The sequence below is a fragment of the Vicugna pacos genome, chromosome 2 (genome assembly GCF_048564905.1).
Source record: "Vicugna pacos chromosome 2, VicPac4, whole genome shotgun sequence".
NCBI lineage: Eukaryota > Metazoa > Chordata > Mammalia > Artiodactyla > Camelidae > Vicugna > Vicugna pacos.
Window position 1 is genome coordinate 77964621 of NC_132988.1, and position 20634 is coordinate 77985254.

At 37.2% G+C, this 20634-nt stretch overlaps 1 protein-coding gene and 1 pseudogene across 2 annotated transcripts; one reads left to right on the forward strand and one right to left on the reverse strand.

Moving 5' to 3' along the window:
- Window positions 1–306: 306 nt before the first annotated feature.
- ABRAXAS1 (abraxas 1, BRCA1 A complex subunit) lies at window positions 307–16652 on the reverse strand. Of its 2 annotated transcripts, XM_072942501.1 has the most exons (9): window positions 16544–16652; window positions 14409–14499; window positions 10767–10803; window positions 7781–7847; window positions 5527–5720; window positions 4640–4759; window positions 3573–3657; window positions 1231–1345; window positions 307–880 (listed from the first exon to the last, which is right to left on the reverse strand). In XM_072942501.1, exons 1-9 carry the CDS (start codon window positions 16628–16630, stop codon window positions 447–449), a joined length of 1230 nt encoding a protein of 409 aa, XP_072798602.1. In that variant the 5' UTR covers window positions 16631–16652; the 3' UTR covers window positions 307–446. The 2 variants fall into 2 exon arrangements, with proteins under 2 accessions (XP_072798602.1, XP_072798608.1); XM_072942507.1 differs by lacking the exons at window positions 14409–14499; window positions 16544–16652 and adding an exon at window positions 11588–11755.
- On the forward strand, window positions 10872–11803 carry LOC140688548 (E3 ubiquitin-protein ligase RNF138 pseudogene; annotated as a pseudogene).
- Window positions 16653–20634: the final 3982 nt, after the last annotated feature.

Below are 20634 nucleotides of genomic sequence, written 5' to 3' on the forward strand. Positions count from 1 at the left end.
CCTTAGGTCGCTTTGCAAGTTTTCTTTAAAGAAACTAAAACTGGGAATTGTAAAGGTTAAGTATGGGTGTGATTTTCATAGGAACTCCAATACATTCTTAGAAAAGTCCCTGGCCCTACAGTAAAAGTTTGAGAAATCAATGTACACTTCGGCTGTATGTTCAAATGAAACCTCTGATAGATGCCATATGTATGTGTACATATCATTTGAGTTCCACTTAACTGGACTTTTCACCTAATTGACCAACTGCAGATCCCAAACACACTGCATTACTAGGCTTATTCTGAATTCAAATTCTGGATTCACTCAATTTAAAGTACTTTATAAAATAAATGCACCAGAACTTATCTATGTGTTACTGCAAAGAGCTGAACATGATGCAAACAATAGAAATGTTTGGCATTACCCTTCAGCTGATCAAAAATCTCCAATTTGGTTTAAAAGAATCAAAAGGTAGGAGACTGTGAGTATTCACCAGAACCCTTCATTTTCTCAATCTCTTCATCTGTTTCCGGGCTGCTCACTGCGGATGCTTTTTCTTGGTTACTGCTGTCAGTGTCTGCTTTCCATGGTTTGTTCTGTATCTCTAACAGCCGTAACTTCTTGAATTGCCATCTGTCATCTGTATCTAAAACTTTACGCTTAGTCATTTGCAGTGCGCTGCCAGCTGGACTAGCTTCAGGAATGTCAGTGTATTCCACCATTAGGGTCAGGTTGTCTACCTCACTGAGATGATGGGTGGTATTACAACTGCTTTTAGAAATACGCCTGTCTTTCAAGGAGATAACACATGAATGAAGAAAGTCACAATCTGGAAAAAAGGTCCGTAAAGCTTGACAAAGAAAAATGTTCTCCTGAGGGTCTTTCTGGACATTCTCTCCTAAACAAACAAACAAAAACAGTATTGTACTACAAAGCTTTTATAGTTATCTATTAGTAAAGTAAAAAAGACCTTAAAGAATTATATCAAATTATCTAAATTAAGATATATTTAATCCAAATTTATGTGCCACAACATCCTAAGAAAAAATTAAAGTTGTTGTATAGTTTAATGTCAAGATAGTGTAACTAAAGTAGTACCATGTTCTTCGTTCAGTGCGATTTAAGAGTATTAAAGTTATTTTTAACCCTAAAGTAGACACATTCATCAGTACAGCCAGCTCATTCATAATTCCAATCAGAGAATTTTTCTTTAAAGCACAGAGTAGTGACGTGTGAAGTTTTACTTACGTGTTGCTTGAATCTGTGCTTGTTTTCTTTTTTTAATTTCTCCTTTTAATCTGTTTACATCCTTTAGTAGTTTCTCTACTGCTCTCTCACTGTGTTCTACTTTTTCGCATATACTCTGCAAAATAAAATAATTTAAGGACTTAGATAAAGTTCCAAGTTGTGTACTACAGCCTAGGTTCACAAATAATACAAAGTCCTTTATCGTATAAAATATCAAATATTTTCCTTTATAAAAATTTTATTTTGCTATTTTCTGGAGGAACTCAACAAGCATTTGTATGGTACTTTATAGGTTATAAATGCTTTCCAAATGTATTAACTTCTCATTTATACAAAGATTTATCATTCAAGTTATTTCCTAGATAATACCCAGAAATTAAAAAATAAAAATACTTACCTTTCTTTGAAACAAAAAATACTGTACTATTTTGAGATGCACAGTTACTGCAAACATTTAACATTAACAAACTGACAATACATAAAAAAGAAAAGTGACTTCCACTATTACAAAAGGAAACTACTGAAGATTCTAAAAGAAACTACTTTTGAAAAGCAGAATGGCGTTAAGTGTCATCAGTTTTTAAGTACTAATAGCTCTGACTCAGTGATGTCATCTTGGGAATACAGCTTAAATAAGTAACAAAAATTTGTATAAGATGATGTTTCTTAGAATAGTATCAAATCAAAAGTGACTATTTCTGATTAGTGTTGATAGGTTGTTAGAGCCAGTTTTAGTGAATACTTTTTGGCATGTCTGCTCAGCCTGTTTCTCACGGACTTGTTCACCTGCCATAAGAGTTCACCAGCAACCCCTACACCAGCCTTCACCCCAGCTGACCCAAGCAGATATATCACATAGCCGACTGACAAACCCTAATCTCCTGAATAGATCTGAATGCAGGAGTTGCAGAGTGGCTGTTCCCTGGTCAGCCAGTGGATGAACAAACAGCAAGATGTGTAGATACTGCAAGGAAACCAACATGAAGATACAAAGGGAGAGAAAGTTCTGACGGCATTCAAGCTCCAGGTTCCAGTTCCTTCATGGAGCTCGGTGGCATTCTGCCTCCAGTTCCTCTCACATACCTCTATTTTCCCTAATTTAGCCCAAGCTGGTACCTTTAACCTAAGAGTTCTAATACACTGCTCTAAGAAATGTACTGCTATTTAAAACAACTAAAATACAGCAACATGAAAAATGTTTTATGATACATCAAATAAAACTCATGACACAAATTTCAATGTCCTTATCACTGCCAACAGTGTAAAAGCACATACACATCAGGGAAAACTGGAAAATATGGCAAAGTGAAAACACTTCAGTTACAATGGTAGGATTTGGGATGTTTCTCTAGTTTCTAAAACTCCTGTACTATCATTCTCATTAAAAAATACTGTACAACATTATCGATGTGTAGAATGTATTAATCCCATTTCTCTTGGTGTGCTATTGATGAGTACTGTGGCCAAGGAACATACTACTCAGACCTCCATTTGGAGGAAGCAGAGTTGACTGACAGCTCCAGCTGCCATCCTTTTGGGTCCACTACTGTGTCTGTGCTTAGGTCGTGCTTCCCCTAGGCTGCTCTCAGCCCATGACTGCGCACAGTGCGGGCATTAGTACAAGTCCATTCCTGTAGGACACCTTTGCTCAAAGACTCCATCAGCCTGGATGAAATTTTTCTGACCTTGCGGTCTAAAGCTCTTCCTACCCAGTCATCCTCCCTTCCCTGTCTCCTTTCTCAGGTGTCAGACTTGCACTGCAAGTCTCCCTGCTGCTCCTGATCCTTTCCCTTTATTCTCTGCAGACTTAATAAACTTCTTGCATGTCTAATCCTATCTTGATGTCTACTTCTCAAAGGACCTTCTCAACAGACACGAGACGGAACTTAGTACGGTGGTATACTGTTATGTTCCCAAATATTTGCTTCCCTTTTTGTCCTGTAAAAGGGTTACATATCCTTGCCTATTGCCATGACATCTTCTGGCCAATGAAATGTGACGAAGTGACATGCCAGCTCTGAGCAGAAGTTCTAAGAGCTGTTGTGAATTTTCACCAGCTTTCCTGCTCTTTTCCCTCTGTCATAAGAAGAGCATGTCCCACATAAGGGCTGGATCCTAGAATGAAGATGACATTTAGAACAGGAGCAGACCTGCAGCAACGATATAATGTGAATGAGACTAAACTTTTACTTTTGTAGGCCACTGAGATGGAGGTCTTTGTTACTGAAGCTAAACTAATACAAAAATCTATGTCTAATCAACTGTCAGTTTATCCCTAAAAAGTTTTAATGATCAATTTAATATGAACTCTCTAAGTGGTCTTTAAATGTTTGTTAACTTACCTTTAATTCCTCTTGTAAAGAAGCATACATTTCATTTATCTTATGTACCTCTTTTAAAGATCCATCTTCTTTAAAAAATTCAGAACTGTAAAAAAATTACCATTTTCTCAGGCAAACATACAGAACTTATTTTAATGATACAATGAAAAATTTATTTGTAGTTGAGCAATAATAGAAGATTCTTTTCACTGGCTTTGTAGGAATAATTTTGTCAACCTACTTGTATACAGCAAAACCAACCAGAAAACGTAATCTATCTTCAACTTTAGCAAACTTTTTAGCCTCCTAAACACTATTCCCAGGACTCAAAAAAGAGGTTAAGTGAAAACAGATAAAGACCGAAGGGCAGGGAGGGGAGCAGTGTTCTTTCTTGGCAATGAGACCCATCAATTTATTTTACTGAATTTAAGTCATCACTGATTGAAAGAGACAACATTATTTTATAGACCATGAAGAAAAAAGAAAAACAATTCTAAGACGTGTTTTGTAAAAATCCCAGTTTGAGATAAATGTAAAACTGCATCTTAGAATCAGTGCAATGTGGTAGTTAATTTCTATAAGACACTGTGAAGCCCTGTGGGAACACAAAAACAAATAAAATCTAGTTCATTATTCTCGAAGTTTGCACTCTAGTAGGTATCCTGTATTACCAGCGTTGTTACTTCTGACATTAATTATTCCCTTATTGCCCACAGAAAAGCTATAGCTCAGCAGCCCACAGTGTGAGTGATTGTGGGTGAAAGCCTCATTTTTTGTCTTTATTTAATATCCAGTCTAATTTCTTGCCTTTAATCTGAACTGCTGCCTTAGAAAAGTGTTATTCTGAGGCTAGCTCCTCATTCTTAGAATGAACATGTTAGACTATGCAGGCATACAGCTACACCCGTCTCTTTAGTGTCTCATCAAGGGACAGGTGCGAGAAGGAAATGCAGAGAAAGTAAGAACAGTCTGCTTTACTTGAGGAATGTGGTCATGAGTCCGCTTTCCTTTCATTTTTATTCCCTTATGTAATAAAAAAGGTATCTTCAAAAAATGAACAGGAGGTAAGTTTGGTTGGGGAATCTCACCTGTGTGTTTTTACTGCTCGACTAAAACCAGTGGACATGCAGGAACCAGACACAGTTTTATAACCCAGTTGTTCAGACATGCCCAGATTGGCCACCACTAAAGGTATCCTATGAAAAAGTCTGAAGAAATAGACTGTTAAGAAGTAAATTTAAAATAAAGTGAAAGATTAGCATCTACTTATTACTACAGACTACCTTTTCCCTACAAGATTAAAAAAAAAAACAAAAAAACCCATTCCTTACTACTTATTCAAGACAAAACTGACTGACTTGAGGCAAATGGCTTTCAAAAGTAGTGAAATGTGCACAGTGTAAGATAGCTGTGTGAAGACGTACTTTAATGGCTATTTTAACTGATTAGCACATGGAAAAATAAGGCAATATTGTTGAGATTCATCCCATCTTCCATGAATGGTAAAATTACTCTTCACTGCTACTTTTAACTTCATTCTCATACCTCATGAAATGCTGCTAAATAACCTGTGCGTTATAGAACCTAGCAGCTCGTCCTAATGGACCATCAAGAACGACCCTGCTTCCTGGCGGAGGGAACAGAAAAGCTGCTCAAGTACGTAGGGTCCAGTCCTACATTATACTCCTTAGCAACCAGTATCTAAAACATACATATTTTTTCCATCTTATGGTAAATAATAGCAAATCCCGAGTGCCAGAGACACAAGTCATCACTCCCTATTGGGCTTCTAGCTTCCTTATCTGACCTTCATTTTCCCATATATAAAGAATTGATGGTAAGGCAGACTGAAAGGGGTTATTGTGATCTAATGTAATAATATAGGAAAATAGTTGATAAGCTGCAAAAAGTACAATAAAAGTATTGACTATGTTTTTCTGTTAGCTGGAGACAGCCAGTGACTGGCCCCATTTACCCTTTCTGAGGTTTATATAAGGCATGCTCCAGCCGATGAGTAGAGCAGCTTTCTGTTATTATACTCGGTGTTAGTAACAGAAAAACAAGTTCCCGGCTTGAAAGATGCTGCTGTAAGTTTTTGTGAAGCAGTCTCTCTCTAAATGTCATGATCTGGTCTGAATGACGTCGGAATTTGTACCAACCAACTACATCCTGAAAGAAAATACAAAAAAAAATCAGGCGTATGCCTTAAGGGTTACAAATTATTACGTGTCTTACTGTCATGATTAAGCAATCAGAAAACTGACAACCTTAAAAATGGCTTTCTTAATATTTAGCAAGATTTGGGGCCTATATAAACAAAGCATACACTTAAGAATGTATTTTACCTTTTGAAAAGTGTGCAAACTGATGTGTGGTTAAACTATTTTCCATTTTATTTTTATAAAACATATTTTCCAACTTTATTCAATATAGATTAGAGGGAAAAAAATTCTTAACTTCCTCTAGTTTCTTTCATGGCATTTGCTATCTTAAAATCTTAATCTAAGATAAACAACAAGTTCATACTGTATAGCACAGGGAACAACATTCAGTATCTTGTAGTAACTTATGGTGAAAAAGAATATGAAAAAGAACATACGTATGTTCCTATATGACTGAAGCAGTGTGCTGTACACCAGAAACTGGCACAACATTGTAAACTGATTATAGTTCAATAAAATATATACATATATAAAATACAATAAACTCATCAAAAAATCTTAATCTTTAGTCAAAATTTAAATGAAGAAAATGTCAATGAAACAAGTTAACTTCCTCTATGGATACTGGTCTGCTACGTAAGTAAACGGAATCCAGTATCTTTTAACTGAAATTTACATGGGAGTGTCACCACCTACCCCACAGAGCTGGTTTCAAGGCTGAGTAAGATCATATGAAGGGGTTTTGTAAACTATAACATGCTGAACAAATGTGCTGTTAGTATTACTAAACCTTTTTTTTTAAACTGGAAAAATAAATCTCATTTCCTGAAAACTCAGTAGTAATTATAACAAAGAGAAAAACAACCACTTTGTTTAAAGATATCTGACAGTTTCAGCAACTTTTCATATTTGCATATTTAAACTGAGGAAATTAAAGGTACTTCTCTTCTAAAACTAAAACACTTTTACAGGCACATGTTTATTTTCATTTATTTTGTGTGCATGTGTTTTTTATTTTTTAATAGCTGGTTTACAATGTTGTGTTCATTTCAGGTGTACAGCAAAGTGATTCAGTTATACAAATATATTCCATTCCAGATTATTTTCCATTATAGGTTATTATAAAATACTGAATATAGTTCCCTGTGCTCTATAGTAGGTCCTTGTTATTTATCTATTTTACATATAGTAGTGTGTCTGTTAATCCCAAAATCCTAATTTATCCCTCCCCCTATCTTCCCCCTTTGGTAACCATAAATTTGTTTTCTATGTCTGTGAGTCTGCTTCTGTTTTATAAATAAGTTAATTTGTCTCATTCTTTAGTTTCTACATGTAAGTGATATCATATGACATTGTCTTTCTATGACTTCACTTAGTGTGATAATCTCTAGGTTCATACTTGTTTCTGCAAATGGCAATATTTCATTCTTTTTTAAGGCTGAGTAATATTCCATTGTATATTACAGGTACATTTTTAAATGCCCAAATATAATTGGGGGAAAAACCCAAGCAATTTCAACAAAGGATGTTTTTTGAAAGAAACTTCTTTTACTGAATCTAATTTTATTCTCAACTGGGAGATCAAAAAGTTTTACGAGGACAAAAGGACCCAGAGAAAACTCTGTATTTGGAAAATGATCATTCAACAAGTTTTAACTGAACACTAAGTACGCTGTGGAGGATTCAAATTACGTGCTATATAGGACATCATCCCTGCGCTGTAAGAAATAGTAACTGTAGCTATGCAAAATACCAGCAGTCAATGAAGTCCTACAGCAAGTGGTCCTGGGAAGGGGTGGGGTGGGAACGGAGAAGAGGAGATCACTGTAACCACAACAGTCAAGGGAAGGATGAGAACAAGAGGAAGACTTTTCACGACTAGCTTTGCTTTCCGAGCAACCCTTCTGAAATTCCAGAAAGAACAAACCTTTCCTAACCTGCTTGACATATGACATTGTGCAAATAAATGCTGCTTACAAGCATTGACAGACAAAGTATTACACATTTTCAGAAGCTGAAAATAATACATATAATACTAAAAAAGAAAAAAGGTAAATCAGGGAATACCTTTTTGACACCTGATAATATTTTCTTCAGTGCTTGCTCATTTACTTCACCAGAAGAATTGTAAAAGCTGTAAAAGCCAAAATTAAAGGCATTGTAAATAAGCTAAAAATATGAATGGTTTTATTAGCACTTTCGAGTTTAGTAACTCCTAATGTAACTACCTAACCAAAATCCACATACCTACTTGCCTGTGAGGTGAAGTTCTAAAATAAACAGGAGAGAAAGTTCTCAAATTAACAGACTTAAAGTGGTAGAAATATGAGGTCCACAAGCAATGAAAGAGGAAAAGGAGTAGAGAAACTTCAAGGGGTAAGTTTGGACATCACATTTTTTAAAACCTAAAACAAAACAAACTATCCATTAAATACAGATACTTGTAAGTTCACATAGCTAGTTAACAATTTACTTAACAAAACTTTTTTTTTACAATAATGATACATACAAAAGAATGGGTAATATGAGTAATGAATCACAGAAACAAAAAGACAATTTATTCATTGCTAATTCCAAAAGCTATACTTAAATTAAGAGAAGTGATTTGGGAGTTGGTTGTTTTTGTTTGGGGGTAAGGAGGGGGATAGGTTATTGGTTTAGTTTAGTGATCTTTGTTCTGTAGCTGGATGTAGGGAGATGGGAAAGATGTAGGGAGAAAGGGAAAATAGTTTTAAAAGATTCTAAAGCATTTACTTCCAGCTTTCTTTTCCCTCCAGGAATTGCAAATAGTATTTTCCTCCTTTTAACATTCATCAGGATCAACAATGTTCTTTTCTATGATGAAATATGTTAGAATCCATGACAAATAACATTCACTGTAATAGGCTTTTACTGGTAATTCTAATCTGTACACTGAAAAAATTCAGTTACATAAAACTGAAAAAATATATCCTAACAGGTAATATATTAACTTACAAAACAGACAAAATAAAATGTTCCACCTACCAAAGGGGAGGTAACTCAGCTCATCGAACAGATCCCTCCATTTTATCTATTTATTCCAAAACGAAAAATCTAAAAAGAGGTTATTTCTGCATTTCTCTAGGATGGTCCACTTCTGAGATTCTCAAACTGGGGCATAAGGCAATAAATACATCAGGGTATATAAGAAACAATAGAGGGGGAGGATACAGCTCAAGCGAGAGTGCATGCTTAGCATGCAGGAGGTCCTGGGTTCAATCCCTAGCACCTCCTCTAAAAATAAATAAACCTAATTACTTCCCCCATTCCCACCAAAATAAAATAATTAGATAATACAATGATAAACAAAGAAACAATAGGACAACAGTGTACATCTTCTGTGCAAGCACTGATTTTATGTGAAGTTTCTGGGAAGGGGGGGCATTTTTATGTAGAAATAAATATACTGTGTGGTGCAGCAGAATTCATGTTAAACTGCATACTTTTTTTTTGAAGTGACTTCAGTGGGCTGTTTTCCAGGTCCTTCCCCCAGATTTCTGAGGTAAAGGAATCAGTGTATTTCAGTGGAAAACTTTGAGAAACAATGTATTACAGCAGGGTTGACAAACTTTTTCTGTAAAGGGCCAGATAGTAAATACTTTAGGCTTTGCTGAACAGTCTGCTGCATATTCCTCCATTGTTCTTTTTTCAAATTGTATTAAAAATATATTAACTATTCATAAATAAAGGGCATATAAAAACAGGCCATGGGGCTAGACTCTGCCACCCTCTGTATTAGAACATAAAACTGGGACTAAAGCTTATCCAGCTCAGGCTCGAACAAGTATGGTATCAGAAGACTGTTTTTAATATGGTCACTTGCATGATTTAAAACAAGGAAGAAACAGCCTGGTGTGCTGCTGGATGAGAACTCAAAGAACCCTGATTCTTCCAGGTCTGCCCTACTGCTCTCCACTTCTTCCCCCAAACCCCAGTTTTGTAAAACTAAAAGGTCAAGGCATGGGCGTCTCATCACTGGATCAGATGGCTTCCTCAGCTCTAAGACTCTGTTAAGCTGGTCTCATTATTTAAGGTAGTTGCCAGAAGATACTGAATCACTCTTTTTTTTCACTGTCCCTCCTTAATCCTTGTCGGCCCAGAGTCCCTTAAGGAAGTCCTTTTTATGGGTCTCCACCAAGAATCCCTCATCCAACAAACACAAATTTTTTTTATACTCATTGATGTTAGGTGACACAGGCGCTGTGCCCCCTTCTGCTACAGCAGGTTAAGGCCACACCAAGCCTTTATTTCTGTCCTCCCTACCACTCATGCTTCTCACCTTAACCACATGCTCCACTGCAACTCTGACACAGCCTCAGAGACAAGTACATATGGTGTGACTGTGAGACAGCGATGCTGACTTTTCATGTACGATTTCTATGCATCATAAAGCTATCCCACCATAAAGCTATTGCACCGTGTTGTTTATGGTTATACTTGTTTGCTTTATGAAAGTTCATTTATTTGTGCACTTTTCCGTGTATATTCCTCAATAAAAAGTTTTTAACAATATCACAGCCCATCAGGGCTAACAGTACTACCATTACTATCTGTACGACTAAGAGTGCAAGTTCTCACCCTAGAAAAGCAATAGGAAGCAGGTTAGATAAAGAAACTAACCAGGTAATAGACAAAAGATAACATTAAAAAATATAAGTGAGAAAACAGATGATAAAATAAACTGGAATAAAAGGGTAGAAAAAAGGGCTGCTGTTGATGTATGAGAACACATCACTGAGTTTATAATATGCAATGAGGCGACTGGGTGTGTGAAGGAAAAGCAATCCTCAAGGTAAACTGGTACCTGGGAGAGGCAGTGGAGACCAGCTAAAGCAAGCATATAAATACAGAGAAAGAACTATTAGACAGGGTTGAAATGAACAAGTGCATTTTCAGGTATTTCTAACAAGTCTTTTAATTTTAATCCATACCACCATGTATAACTGGTAACTAAGATACTCTGTTAGTTTTAAAAATTCACTTGCAGAGAATAATTTTGACAAAAGATCATTTATTTGCTCTTACTACTCACCTAAAAAGCTGATAGCATGGAATGTATTTCTGAATATCTAGAAAAAAAGAATTTTTAGTTATGATTACATTAATCATCATTTGAATAGCATATATTGAGCACTTCATGCCAGAAAGTACTTTACCATTATCTCATTTAACAACAAACCTATGAGACAGATGTTACTATTCCTTCCGTTTTAAAGGTGAGGTAACAGGCAGGGAGATTAAGTGGCTCACCCAAGCCAATGGTGGAGCCAAAATCCAAACCCAGAGCCTCACCCGTGCCTAAAATGCCATATTCTTTCTAAACAGGTTTAATAAAGCCACACAAAAGATAAATTCACAGCTGCTGTATTTTCATTGAGTTCTGAAATGGTTATGCTAATTTTACCAAACTGATAAAAACAGCTGCTAAAGAGATTATCCTTTTTTATACCAAGTAGTTGTTTCATAAAGGATTTGTCAACGTTAACTGCAGACTGAAAAAAAATTCAACATCTTTTAAGAGGTGAGTTTTAGTCTGTCAACAGAAATACTACATATATCTAAATACACGTAAATTCAGGTAGCTGCAGATGCTGTGAAAACACTAAACTCTATCACATGAGACATCATTACAAATCATGTAAGGAGTATCAAGAGGAATACAGTGTGTCCTCTACCATTTCAGCTCTCTCAAGATTCCACAGGGAACAGTGAAAGGAGACACTCACACCTGATCACACAGACACTCATCAGGACAACACAAGATCTTCTAGGCATCCCACTTTCATGTGTCCCGTGTGTCAAGAATCAAATTTTATCAGACAGCATTTACTGGATCACTGTAACAGGAATCACCTATTTCAAACAGTTCCTGTGACGTGTCCTACTGTGGGTCTCTTCCTTGGGGAGATCCAAGCCAGACTACTCAAAATCTTGTTGGCCACATAAATCAAAGACATCAGTTTGATTACGTAGAATTTGTGAATCTCTGTCTAGACGAGGAAACCCAATGTCAAACTGCTGCTGAAGATCTCTTCAAGTAAACATCTGAAGGCTGTAGACATCTCTGCATCTCTGTACCTGCAAAGTCCATCTTTAAGTAGAGAACTATATGAAGTCACTGTTTCAATAGCTTGATATGTATATCAAGTTATTAATTATTAAGAGTAATTTAGTCTATTAAAAAAACAGGAAAAGTGATCATCATCTTTAGACATTCTTCTAGCAAATATATGTTGCCCTGAGATAAATCCCTGTCTGAAAAAACACTGAACAGAAAGTCTAACTAATAACTGGCCAAACGCATTCTGTGTAGATAAGACGAAGTATAAAAATGATGAAAATCTCATTAACTAGAGCAAAGCAGTAATTTGTAGATCTTGAATTTTATCTTTTAGTTATGTTTTAAAGTAACTGAACTTTTTAAAATAATTTAGGCAAATAAAGTTCCTACAGGACTTGCCCAATACCTTAAAGCTTAGCACTGCTCCCAGCACAGTGGAGTTGCTCAATAAGTAGATGCTTAATTAAACTCTTAAAATACGTTAGATACTTTGGGCGGCATGCCAATTACAATTAGGGGAAAAAAATTCCCTAAGGGCTTGCTTTTAAAGCTCCTGTGTGAGCAGAAAGAAAAACAACACTAACAAAATAAAATTACAAACAGTATAAACATGTGTAATACATGGCGAAAGGCCATCTCCTTAAGTTATGATATGGTATTACAAATCAGCAAGAAAAAGCAAAATAGCCCAGTAGAAACATAGTAAAAGCATGAACAGGCCTGTCCTTTTCAAATAAAAAGGACTCTCCAGAAGTCAAACACATTAACAAGCTCATTTGCAATTAAGAAGTGCAAATTAGCAGGGGATAGGGGATTACAAGGTACAAACTACTATACATAAGATAAACCATAAAGATGTGTCATACAGCACAGGGAGCATAGCCAATATTTTATAACTTGAAATTGAGTATTACTGACAAAAGTACTGAATCACTATGGTGTATACTTGAAGCTAACATAATACTGTAAGTCAGTTATACTTCAAAATAGAAATGCAAATCAAAATGTTTTTCATTTACCAAATTAGCAAAGATTACGAGTTGATAATACCTAGTGGCGGTAAGAGTATGGCGACCCAAGCACTTTCACGTTTTGTGGAGGAATCTAAGACGGCATGACTTTTCCAGAAGGCAATAGTCTACCTCAAGGAATCTGACTTTCAGATATACTCACATGCACAAAGATGTACACACTATAAAATGTTTGTTGTCACATCGTTTTGTATTAACAAAAAAAACACAGAAAGTCACTCATAGCTGGTTAAGTGCGTTATGGTACATCCACACAATAGGACTAAGAAGTCATCTGAAAGAAATGCAAACCATACGCATTCATACGTTTCTGCACTAATGATTTCTTGGAGTTATTTACCCATGTATATGGTATGATCCCATTTGTAAAAATAAAAATATACATACAATTAATTATACTTGTGTGTTATGTATTGCTAATGAGTTAAAAAAAAACTTATAAAACCAACAGCCATTGCCACAGAGCCGACTGTAATGAGAATGAGCTTAAATTTACTTTACATATTTACTTCATACATACATTCATTTATATGCACAAGTATATAAATTTGTATATACATTTATGTTACATATGTACTTTCATTTTTAACCTTTTAAAGTGGTAAACAAAAGATGACATATAGCATGAGTATAAACTGACAGAATCTTTCTGGAAAGCTAATTTGCTAATACAGATCAAGAACTTTAAAAATGCTCATAGCCTCTGACATTGTAATACCATTCCCAGGAATCTACCTATTATAGATGTAGAAAAGTATCTGTGCACGAGGATGTTCCCTGTAGTATAATCTACAAGAAGGAAAACTTGGAAATAATTTTCATTATAATTTATTTATTTAAGGGACTACAGAAATCACATAGAGCCAGAAGAGGAAGGCCATAGAGAATACAGTGTAGTTATAAAAAATAATATTTAAAGGATTATTTAACATGAGAAAATGGTCATGACACGAGGATGTCATGTTGGCAAATTTTTTAGGAAGTATACCACCAATTTTGTTTAAAAAATATGCTTAGGAAGAAAGTGCATATATTAGACAATAAGAAAATTTCCTATGTATTTTAAAGCTTCCTTTCCCATTTTTTTCTGAATAAACAGCTGCCAGGAGCTGCAGCTGCTTCACTGTCTACTCCTTAAACCCTCTGTAGTCTGGCCTTTTCCCCTTATACCCCAGAAATTACCTACGGTTTTCAATTATTTAATCACTGAGTTTTTTCAGTTCTCATCTTCCAACTTTTCTGCAGCATTTTACGTTTTTGTCCAACCTGTTTTATCTTTTTTTTTTTAGTCTTGCTTATTGGTTCCTTCTTTTGTTGGACTGTCTTCCTGCCACTTAAATATACACACGAGCTGTTACATCCTTGTTTCCCCACAGTAATCTTAATCTGCTTCCTATGGCCGAAACTATTCCTTCCTTTAGACTAGGGCATAGCCTTAATTTTAACTGAGAAATGAGTGCAATATATTCTTCTAAAACTTGCTTTTAGAAATTCTATTTCTTAATGGCTTAAAAAGTTATTTATGCTGATCCTTTTCAGCATAAACTTACCAAAATAGGAGACAAAGAAATAAGTGACTCACCAATTGTATAAATAACTTCAACATCATCCATCTGGGAATCAGTTATACTGTTCTTAGCTTCACCTTTCACTTCCCCAAGGAGAAAACCTTCCTACGAGGATAAAAATAAGAAACAGTATGTGGAAAGGGTGATGGAATTACCAGTCAGTGACTTAAAGAACCAGTATTCCCCAAATATTCTACAACGTGTACAAGTGTGTGCTACCGGGTGGAGGGCACACAAAAGAAAGACCAGGTACACTCCAGTTTAGCTGGCAAACCTGACCAGTTAAACCAACATGAGTTGAAGAAACTGGAAATACCACTGCAATTTTGGCACTATCAGGAAAGGCTTAAAGCCAGAAATGAGCACATGTTTGAGGACCGAAGAGCAGAGCAGTTCTCCTCAGAAGATAAGCCTCCCATTTGTGAGCAAGGAAATAATAGGTAAATAAGAACAGTGCCAGTAATGGACCATCTGGAATGACTGGCCAAGACTCTGGGTTAATGACAGGCACATGCTTCTGGGAGCCAGTGGAGGCTTCTGAGCTACCAAATGACACAGGGGTGGGTTTTTAGATTAAAAATTGTGCAAAATATTAAAGATCTGGAATTTAGTATCAGAGCCTGCTCTCTAAAAGGAAAGCTGTGAGCCCTGATTCTTTTTAAAACGCTGGCACCTTGCCACAACAGTGGTGATTTCCTTGAATTTCAGATAATTCAATTATTTTTCTTGGCAATTTAAAGATCTAATGTGCTTGGCAATTTTTTAATCTTCTTTATAATTAGTTAAGAATGCTTTAAAAAAAAAAAAACTCCAGTGAAAGAAGAGCACAAAAGGAATGTTTCCAGAAGGTGAGTCTTGACTGGAATCAAAAGGGAAAAATTCGTAACTCTACACTCTTGTGTTCTAGAAAAAACTGGGACAAGAGACAAAGCAAGTGCAACTATCCAGAAAACCACCTTTTAAAGACTTCAGGAAAAAGATCTAAGAAACAAAGGCCCCTCTAACACTATGGTACTTTGCAAGCACTAATCCTTTAAACTACAGAGGACTTACAGACCCATTCTGCTTATATTTACATTAAAGACATTCCAAAATAATTGCCACAGCCACACAATTTTAAATCGTCATATACTTGCTCTTTGCTAGCTGTTAACCAACAAAGTTATTTAAAAGTGTATACATGAAAGATATCAGTTCCAATCTATTAGGACTGCGCCAAAAAACTATATTGGAGAAGACAGATCTTTACTATAAAATAAAGGGCACAAAATTTTGCAGAAGTCACTAGCTTTTGTTCAGCACGACATTCTCTAAACAGTATTAGCAAGTTATTAAGCACTTACTCTTAAGACACTACTTCTCAGGCTCAAGGTTTTAGTGTTTTTTAATTTCATAAAAATGAACGTTTTAAAAAAAACAAGCACTGTAGTTTAAAACTACTTCACTACTTAACTTCATCCAGAGGTTTTGAACCTAGCCCATAGTATGAAATAAGCACTTGCACATCTAATATTTGGGGATTTATGATGTTTAAATTATAACCGAAAGCATCCGACAAGGAGCTAGCTGAGGCTGCGATTACAATTTAATAAATCTGATACCAACGCAGAGAAAACTTAGATATCCGATACACCAAATTAATCTTTTCACCTACTAAGATTCCCCCCCACCATAGCCACTGGCTGCATCATCTATCATTCCCTTACAAGCCTACCATGCCAACAAGCGTGCACCGTAGCGGCTCTGCAGAAAAAAAACTGAGCTGTCCGTGAAAACCCCGGTGGCGGGCGGCACAAAGTTAAGCGGCCACCTTCTCGCGGTAGCGGGAAATCGCTGGGTGAACGTCCTATCCTTTCACAAGCAAGTTTAACCAGAAAAGGGGGCACTGCTGACGGAGATGGCGTGCGGGACACCCGGATCGGGCCCCGCAATAAACACCGGGCGCGAGAGGGAGCGCTAACCCTGGGGAGGGCTCGGCGGCCGGGGGGCACCTCGGCACCGCCCGGCGCGGGCGAAGGCAGCGCCCCGACGGCAGCGAGCCGGCGTCGGGGAGCCCGCGGGCAGGAGCAGGGCCACGGCGGCCGGGAGGGCGCCCGCACGCCGGCCTCCTCCGAGGCGACGCCGGATCCCGCCCCGCCCCTCGGCTCACCGTGTCCGAGTCGGTGTTGAGGTGCTGAAAGGCGAGCGCGCCGAGCACAAAGCCAGACAGTACCGCCGACGTGCTCTCGCCCTCCATGCTTCCGCCGCCACAGCCCAGCTCGAGGGGGCGGGGCGGCACGGCAGCGGGGCGGGGCCGAGGGAGGAGGCGGGGCCCGCGCCGGCGCACTGACGCGGCGCGCGCCACCGAAGAGGCAGGCGAGGCGGGCACTGGCGGGCTAGGAGGGAGCGAGCGCCCTCTGGTGGGGAGGGCTCGGCGAGGCGGCTCTAAGGGGCTCTCGGAGTCGCGCGCAGGCTGCCTCTGAGGACTTTAATGCCATAAATGCTGGGTACTGGGCACTTCTGCCGAGGGCCATGGAGAGGGCTTTTCGTGGCCAGCTGCTGCCAGGGGAGCCTGGCACTTAGGCAAAACTATATATAAAAAAAAAAGAACACTGCTGACAGAAGAGAAACATTGCTTAGTGACATAATATCACAATGGAAATGCCACGTTTGTGGTTTTCAAAGTGCAGGGTGCTGCCCTTTACCCATTGAAACATCTAGAATACTAATGCCTGCTTCAGAAAAAGTCTCTTCTGGAACTCTCTGGCGACGTTCCATCCCATGGAGTCGAGGGAGGGGAATGGGTTTATTTGAGTGTTTGCTTGCTTTTAGAAACTTGAGGACCCAAGTTAATTTAAAGAATACCCAGATTTTTAACATTGTTCTGACAGCTTTATCATAGATACAAACATACTGTGTTGGAGCGATCATTTGATATAAGCGTAAGGGGAGTGGGAGGACCGGGACTTGACAGTTTTCCACACACAGAATGTAAAGCTATGGTTTATAAATGAAAGTCAGCAAAATATCAGACTACTGAATTGAGTTAATATTGCATATTTCTGGGTTTTGTTAGGTAGCAGCCATATTTTACTCCACGTTGAAGACAGATGCATTGCATTAATAATTATGTGTTTATTTCCTAACATTGTTTTTTGCTGTCATTTCAGCAAATCACTGTTGATATGAAAAGATTTTCGTGTAATTTGTGTTTTATGGATAGTCATGATCTAAAGGATTAAAAAATAAGATGTAATATTATTCCATGAGAATGGAAGTAAACTCTCACAAGCAAGGTCAAAGATTTCTGACTCAGTTGCCAAGACCATTCATTGGGGAAAGGACAGTCTTTTTCAGCAAATGCAAAAGCATGAAGTTAGGCCCTTCTGTTACACCATCTACAATAATTAGCTCTAAATGGACGAAAGACTTAAATACAAGGCCTAAAACTATGACACTCTTAGGAGAAAACATGGGGAATGCTTCATGACACTGGATTTGGCAATGATTTCTTGTATGTGACACCCAAGGCATAGACAAAGGGAAAAAACAGACAAACTTCATTTCATCTAATTAAAAACTTTTGTCCATCAAAGGACACTATCAAGAGAGTGAAAAGACAACCCACAAAATGAGAGAAATATTTGCAAACCATGTATCTGATAAAGGATTAATATACAGAATATATATAAAGAACTACAACTCAATGACAATAGAAAAACAACCCAATTTAAAAATGAGCAAAGGGCTTGAATAGACATTTCTCTAAAGAAGATATACAGAAGGCCAATAGGTACATGAAAAGACACTTAACATCACTAATCATTAGGGTAATGTAAATCAAAACCATAATGACATACCACTTCACAAACATTAGGATAGCAATGGCATAATAAAAAATATATTTGGTCTTTGTTCCTACATCCAGGAACAGAGCTCCTAAAACCCTTGAGTTTCCAGAGGGATAAAAGTATGCTAATGTGATCTGGGGAGTTGGGGTGGAGGGCTAGATTAAGTTTAAGAATGGGAGCTAGTTTCCAGAAAGACTAAGCCGTGATTAGAGGGTTGGAAGTTTTAGCCCCACTCCTGACCTTTTAGGTGAGAGGGGCTGGAGACTGAGTTTAGACTTAATCAATCATGCCTAAGTAATGAAACCTCCATTAAAACCCCTAAAGAAATGGGGTTCTAGATTAAAGACTTGAATATAAGACCTGAAACCATTAAACTCCTAGAAGGAAACATAAGCAGTTCACTCTTTGACGTCCGTCTTAGCGATAGCTTTCTAGATGTCTCCTTGGGAAAGGGAAACAAAAGCAAAAATAAACAAATGGGACTACATCAAACTGAAAAGCTTCTACACAGCAAAGGAAACCTTCAACAGAATGAAAAGACAACTTACCAAGTGGGAAAAGATATTTACAAATTATACATCAAATAAGGGTTTAATATCCAAAATATATTAAGAATTCATGCAACTCAACAACAAAAAATCAAACAACCTGATTAAAAAATGGACAGAGGAGTTACCAGGGGGGTAGAGGGTGGGAAGGGATAGACTAGGATTTCAAAATTGTAGAATAGATAAACAAGATTACACTGTATAGCACAGGGAAATATACACAAAATGTTATGATAAATCACAGAGAAAAAAAAAATGGACAGAGGAGCTAAATAGAAAATTTTCCAGAAAAGACATACAGATGGCTAACTGCACGTGAAAAGATGTTCAACATCACTAATTATTAGGGAAATGCAAATTAAAACCACAATGAGTTATCACCTCACACCTGTTAGAATGGCTATTACCAAAGATACAAGAAATAACAAATGTTGATGAGGTTGTGGAGAAAAAGGAAGTCTCATACACTGTTGGTGGGAATGTAAATTGGTGCAGCCATTATGGAAAACAGTATGGAGATGTCTAAAAAAATTAGAAATAGAACTTCCATATGATTCAGCTATCCCACTTCTGGGTATTTATCCAAAGAATACAAAAACACTAATTCAAAAAGATATATGCACCCCTATGTTCATTGTGGCATTATTTATAATAGCCAAGATATGGAAACAACCTAGGTGCCCATCAATGGATGAATGGATAACAGAGATGTGGTATATATATACAATAGAATACTACTCAGCCATAAAAAGATGAAATCTTGAAATTTTTGAGAATATGAATGGACCTATGCTAAGTGAAATAAGTCAGATGGAGAAAGAAAAATATCATATGATTTCATTCAATTGTGGAATATAAAATACAAACAAACAAATTAAATGAACAAACCAAACAAAAACAAACACATAGAGAGAACAGAGTAGTGGTTATCAGAGAGGAAGGATCTGGGGGAGGGTGAAATGGGTAAGGGAATCAACTGTATAGTGACAGATGGAAACTAAAGTTTTTGTGGTGAGCACACTGTAGAAATATAGCATTGTACACATGAAACTTATATAATGTTATAAACCAATGTTACCTTAAAAAAATAAATCTAAAATAAAAGTGATTTAACCAGTACTAAAGGATAACATAGTCATGGCTAAACTAGATAATAAAAAATCTATAGGTGATAATTGTTGAAGCTATGTGATGAGTACATGAGGGATTATTCTACCATTCTATTTTTGCATAGGAATATTCTGTAATCCAAAATGAATAAGAAACAACTATTTGAAAACTACCCCCCCAAAAGAAGATGTCACACACACACACACACACACACACACACACACACACAGGAATATTATTCAGCCATGAAAAAGATGGGTTTCTATGAGCAAAATCAAGCAACTGTTTGAAGAGCCATATAAAAGTTGCTCAGCTTCTCCTCATGGTCCTATAGAGGCTAGTGAAAAACATTAAATTAGTTAACAAGAAAATGGGGAAAGACAGAGGGAAAGATAAAGGACTCTCCCAGTAAGGTAGAAATCTTTAGATGATTATTAAGAAATGGAATGAATAAAATGTACATGATCTGGTTGAAAAAAGAAGCACTATTAGAGCTTGGATAGACCAAACGGACCCCTGGTTTGTCCCCCAACATTAGAATGCCCCAAACAAGTCTGCTCTATTTACCCCAGTTTGGAAGAATTTTTTAAGGCTGGGAAGCAAAGAATACAATGAGAAATCTGACCCGGTAGAGCCTGGGGTGATGGTCAGGCAGACAGTCAAGATGAAGACTGACAAAATGGGGTCTCTTGGCTGGGGACCCAAAGTCTACTGCACAGGAGTGGATAAAACAGTCTGGGATGAGTTAAAGA

Bases quoted from the DNA above. Each gene is read 5' to 3' on its own strand.
- ABRAXAS1 (XM_072942501.1), bottom strand. From the start codon at position 16,630: ATGGAGGGCGAGAGCACGTCGGCGGTACTGTCTGGCTTTGTGCTCGGC. The intron at 14,500-16,543 runs GTGAGCCGAGGG...TTATCCTCGTAG, and splicing joins TCAACACCGACTCGGACACG to GAAGGTTTTCTCCTTGGGGA. The intron at 1,346-3,572 runs GTAAGTTAACAA...TTTATTTTGCAG, and splicing joins CTTTACAAGAGGAATTAAAG to AGTATATGCGAAAAAGTAGA.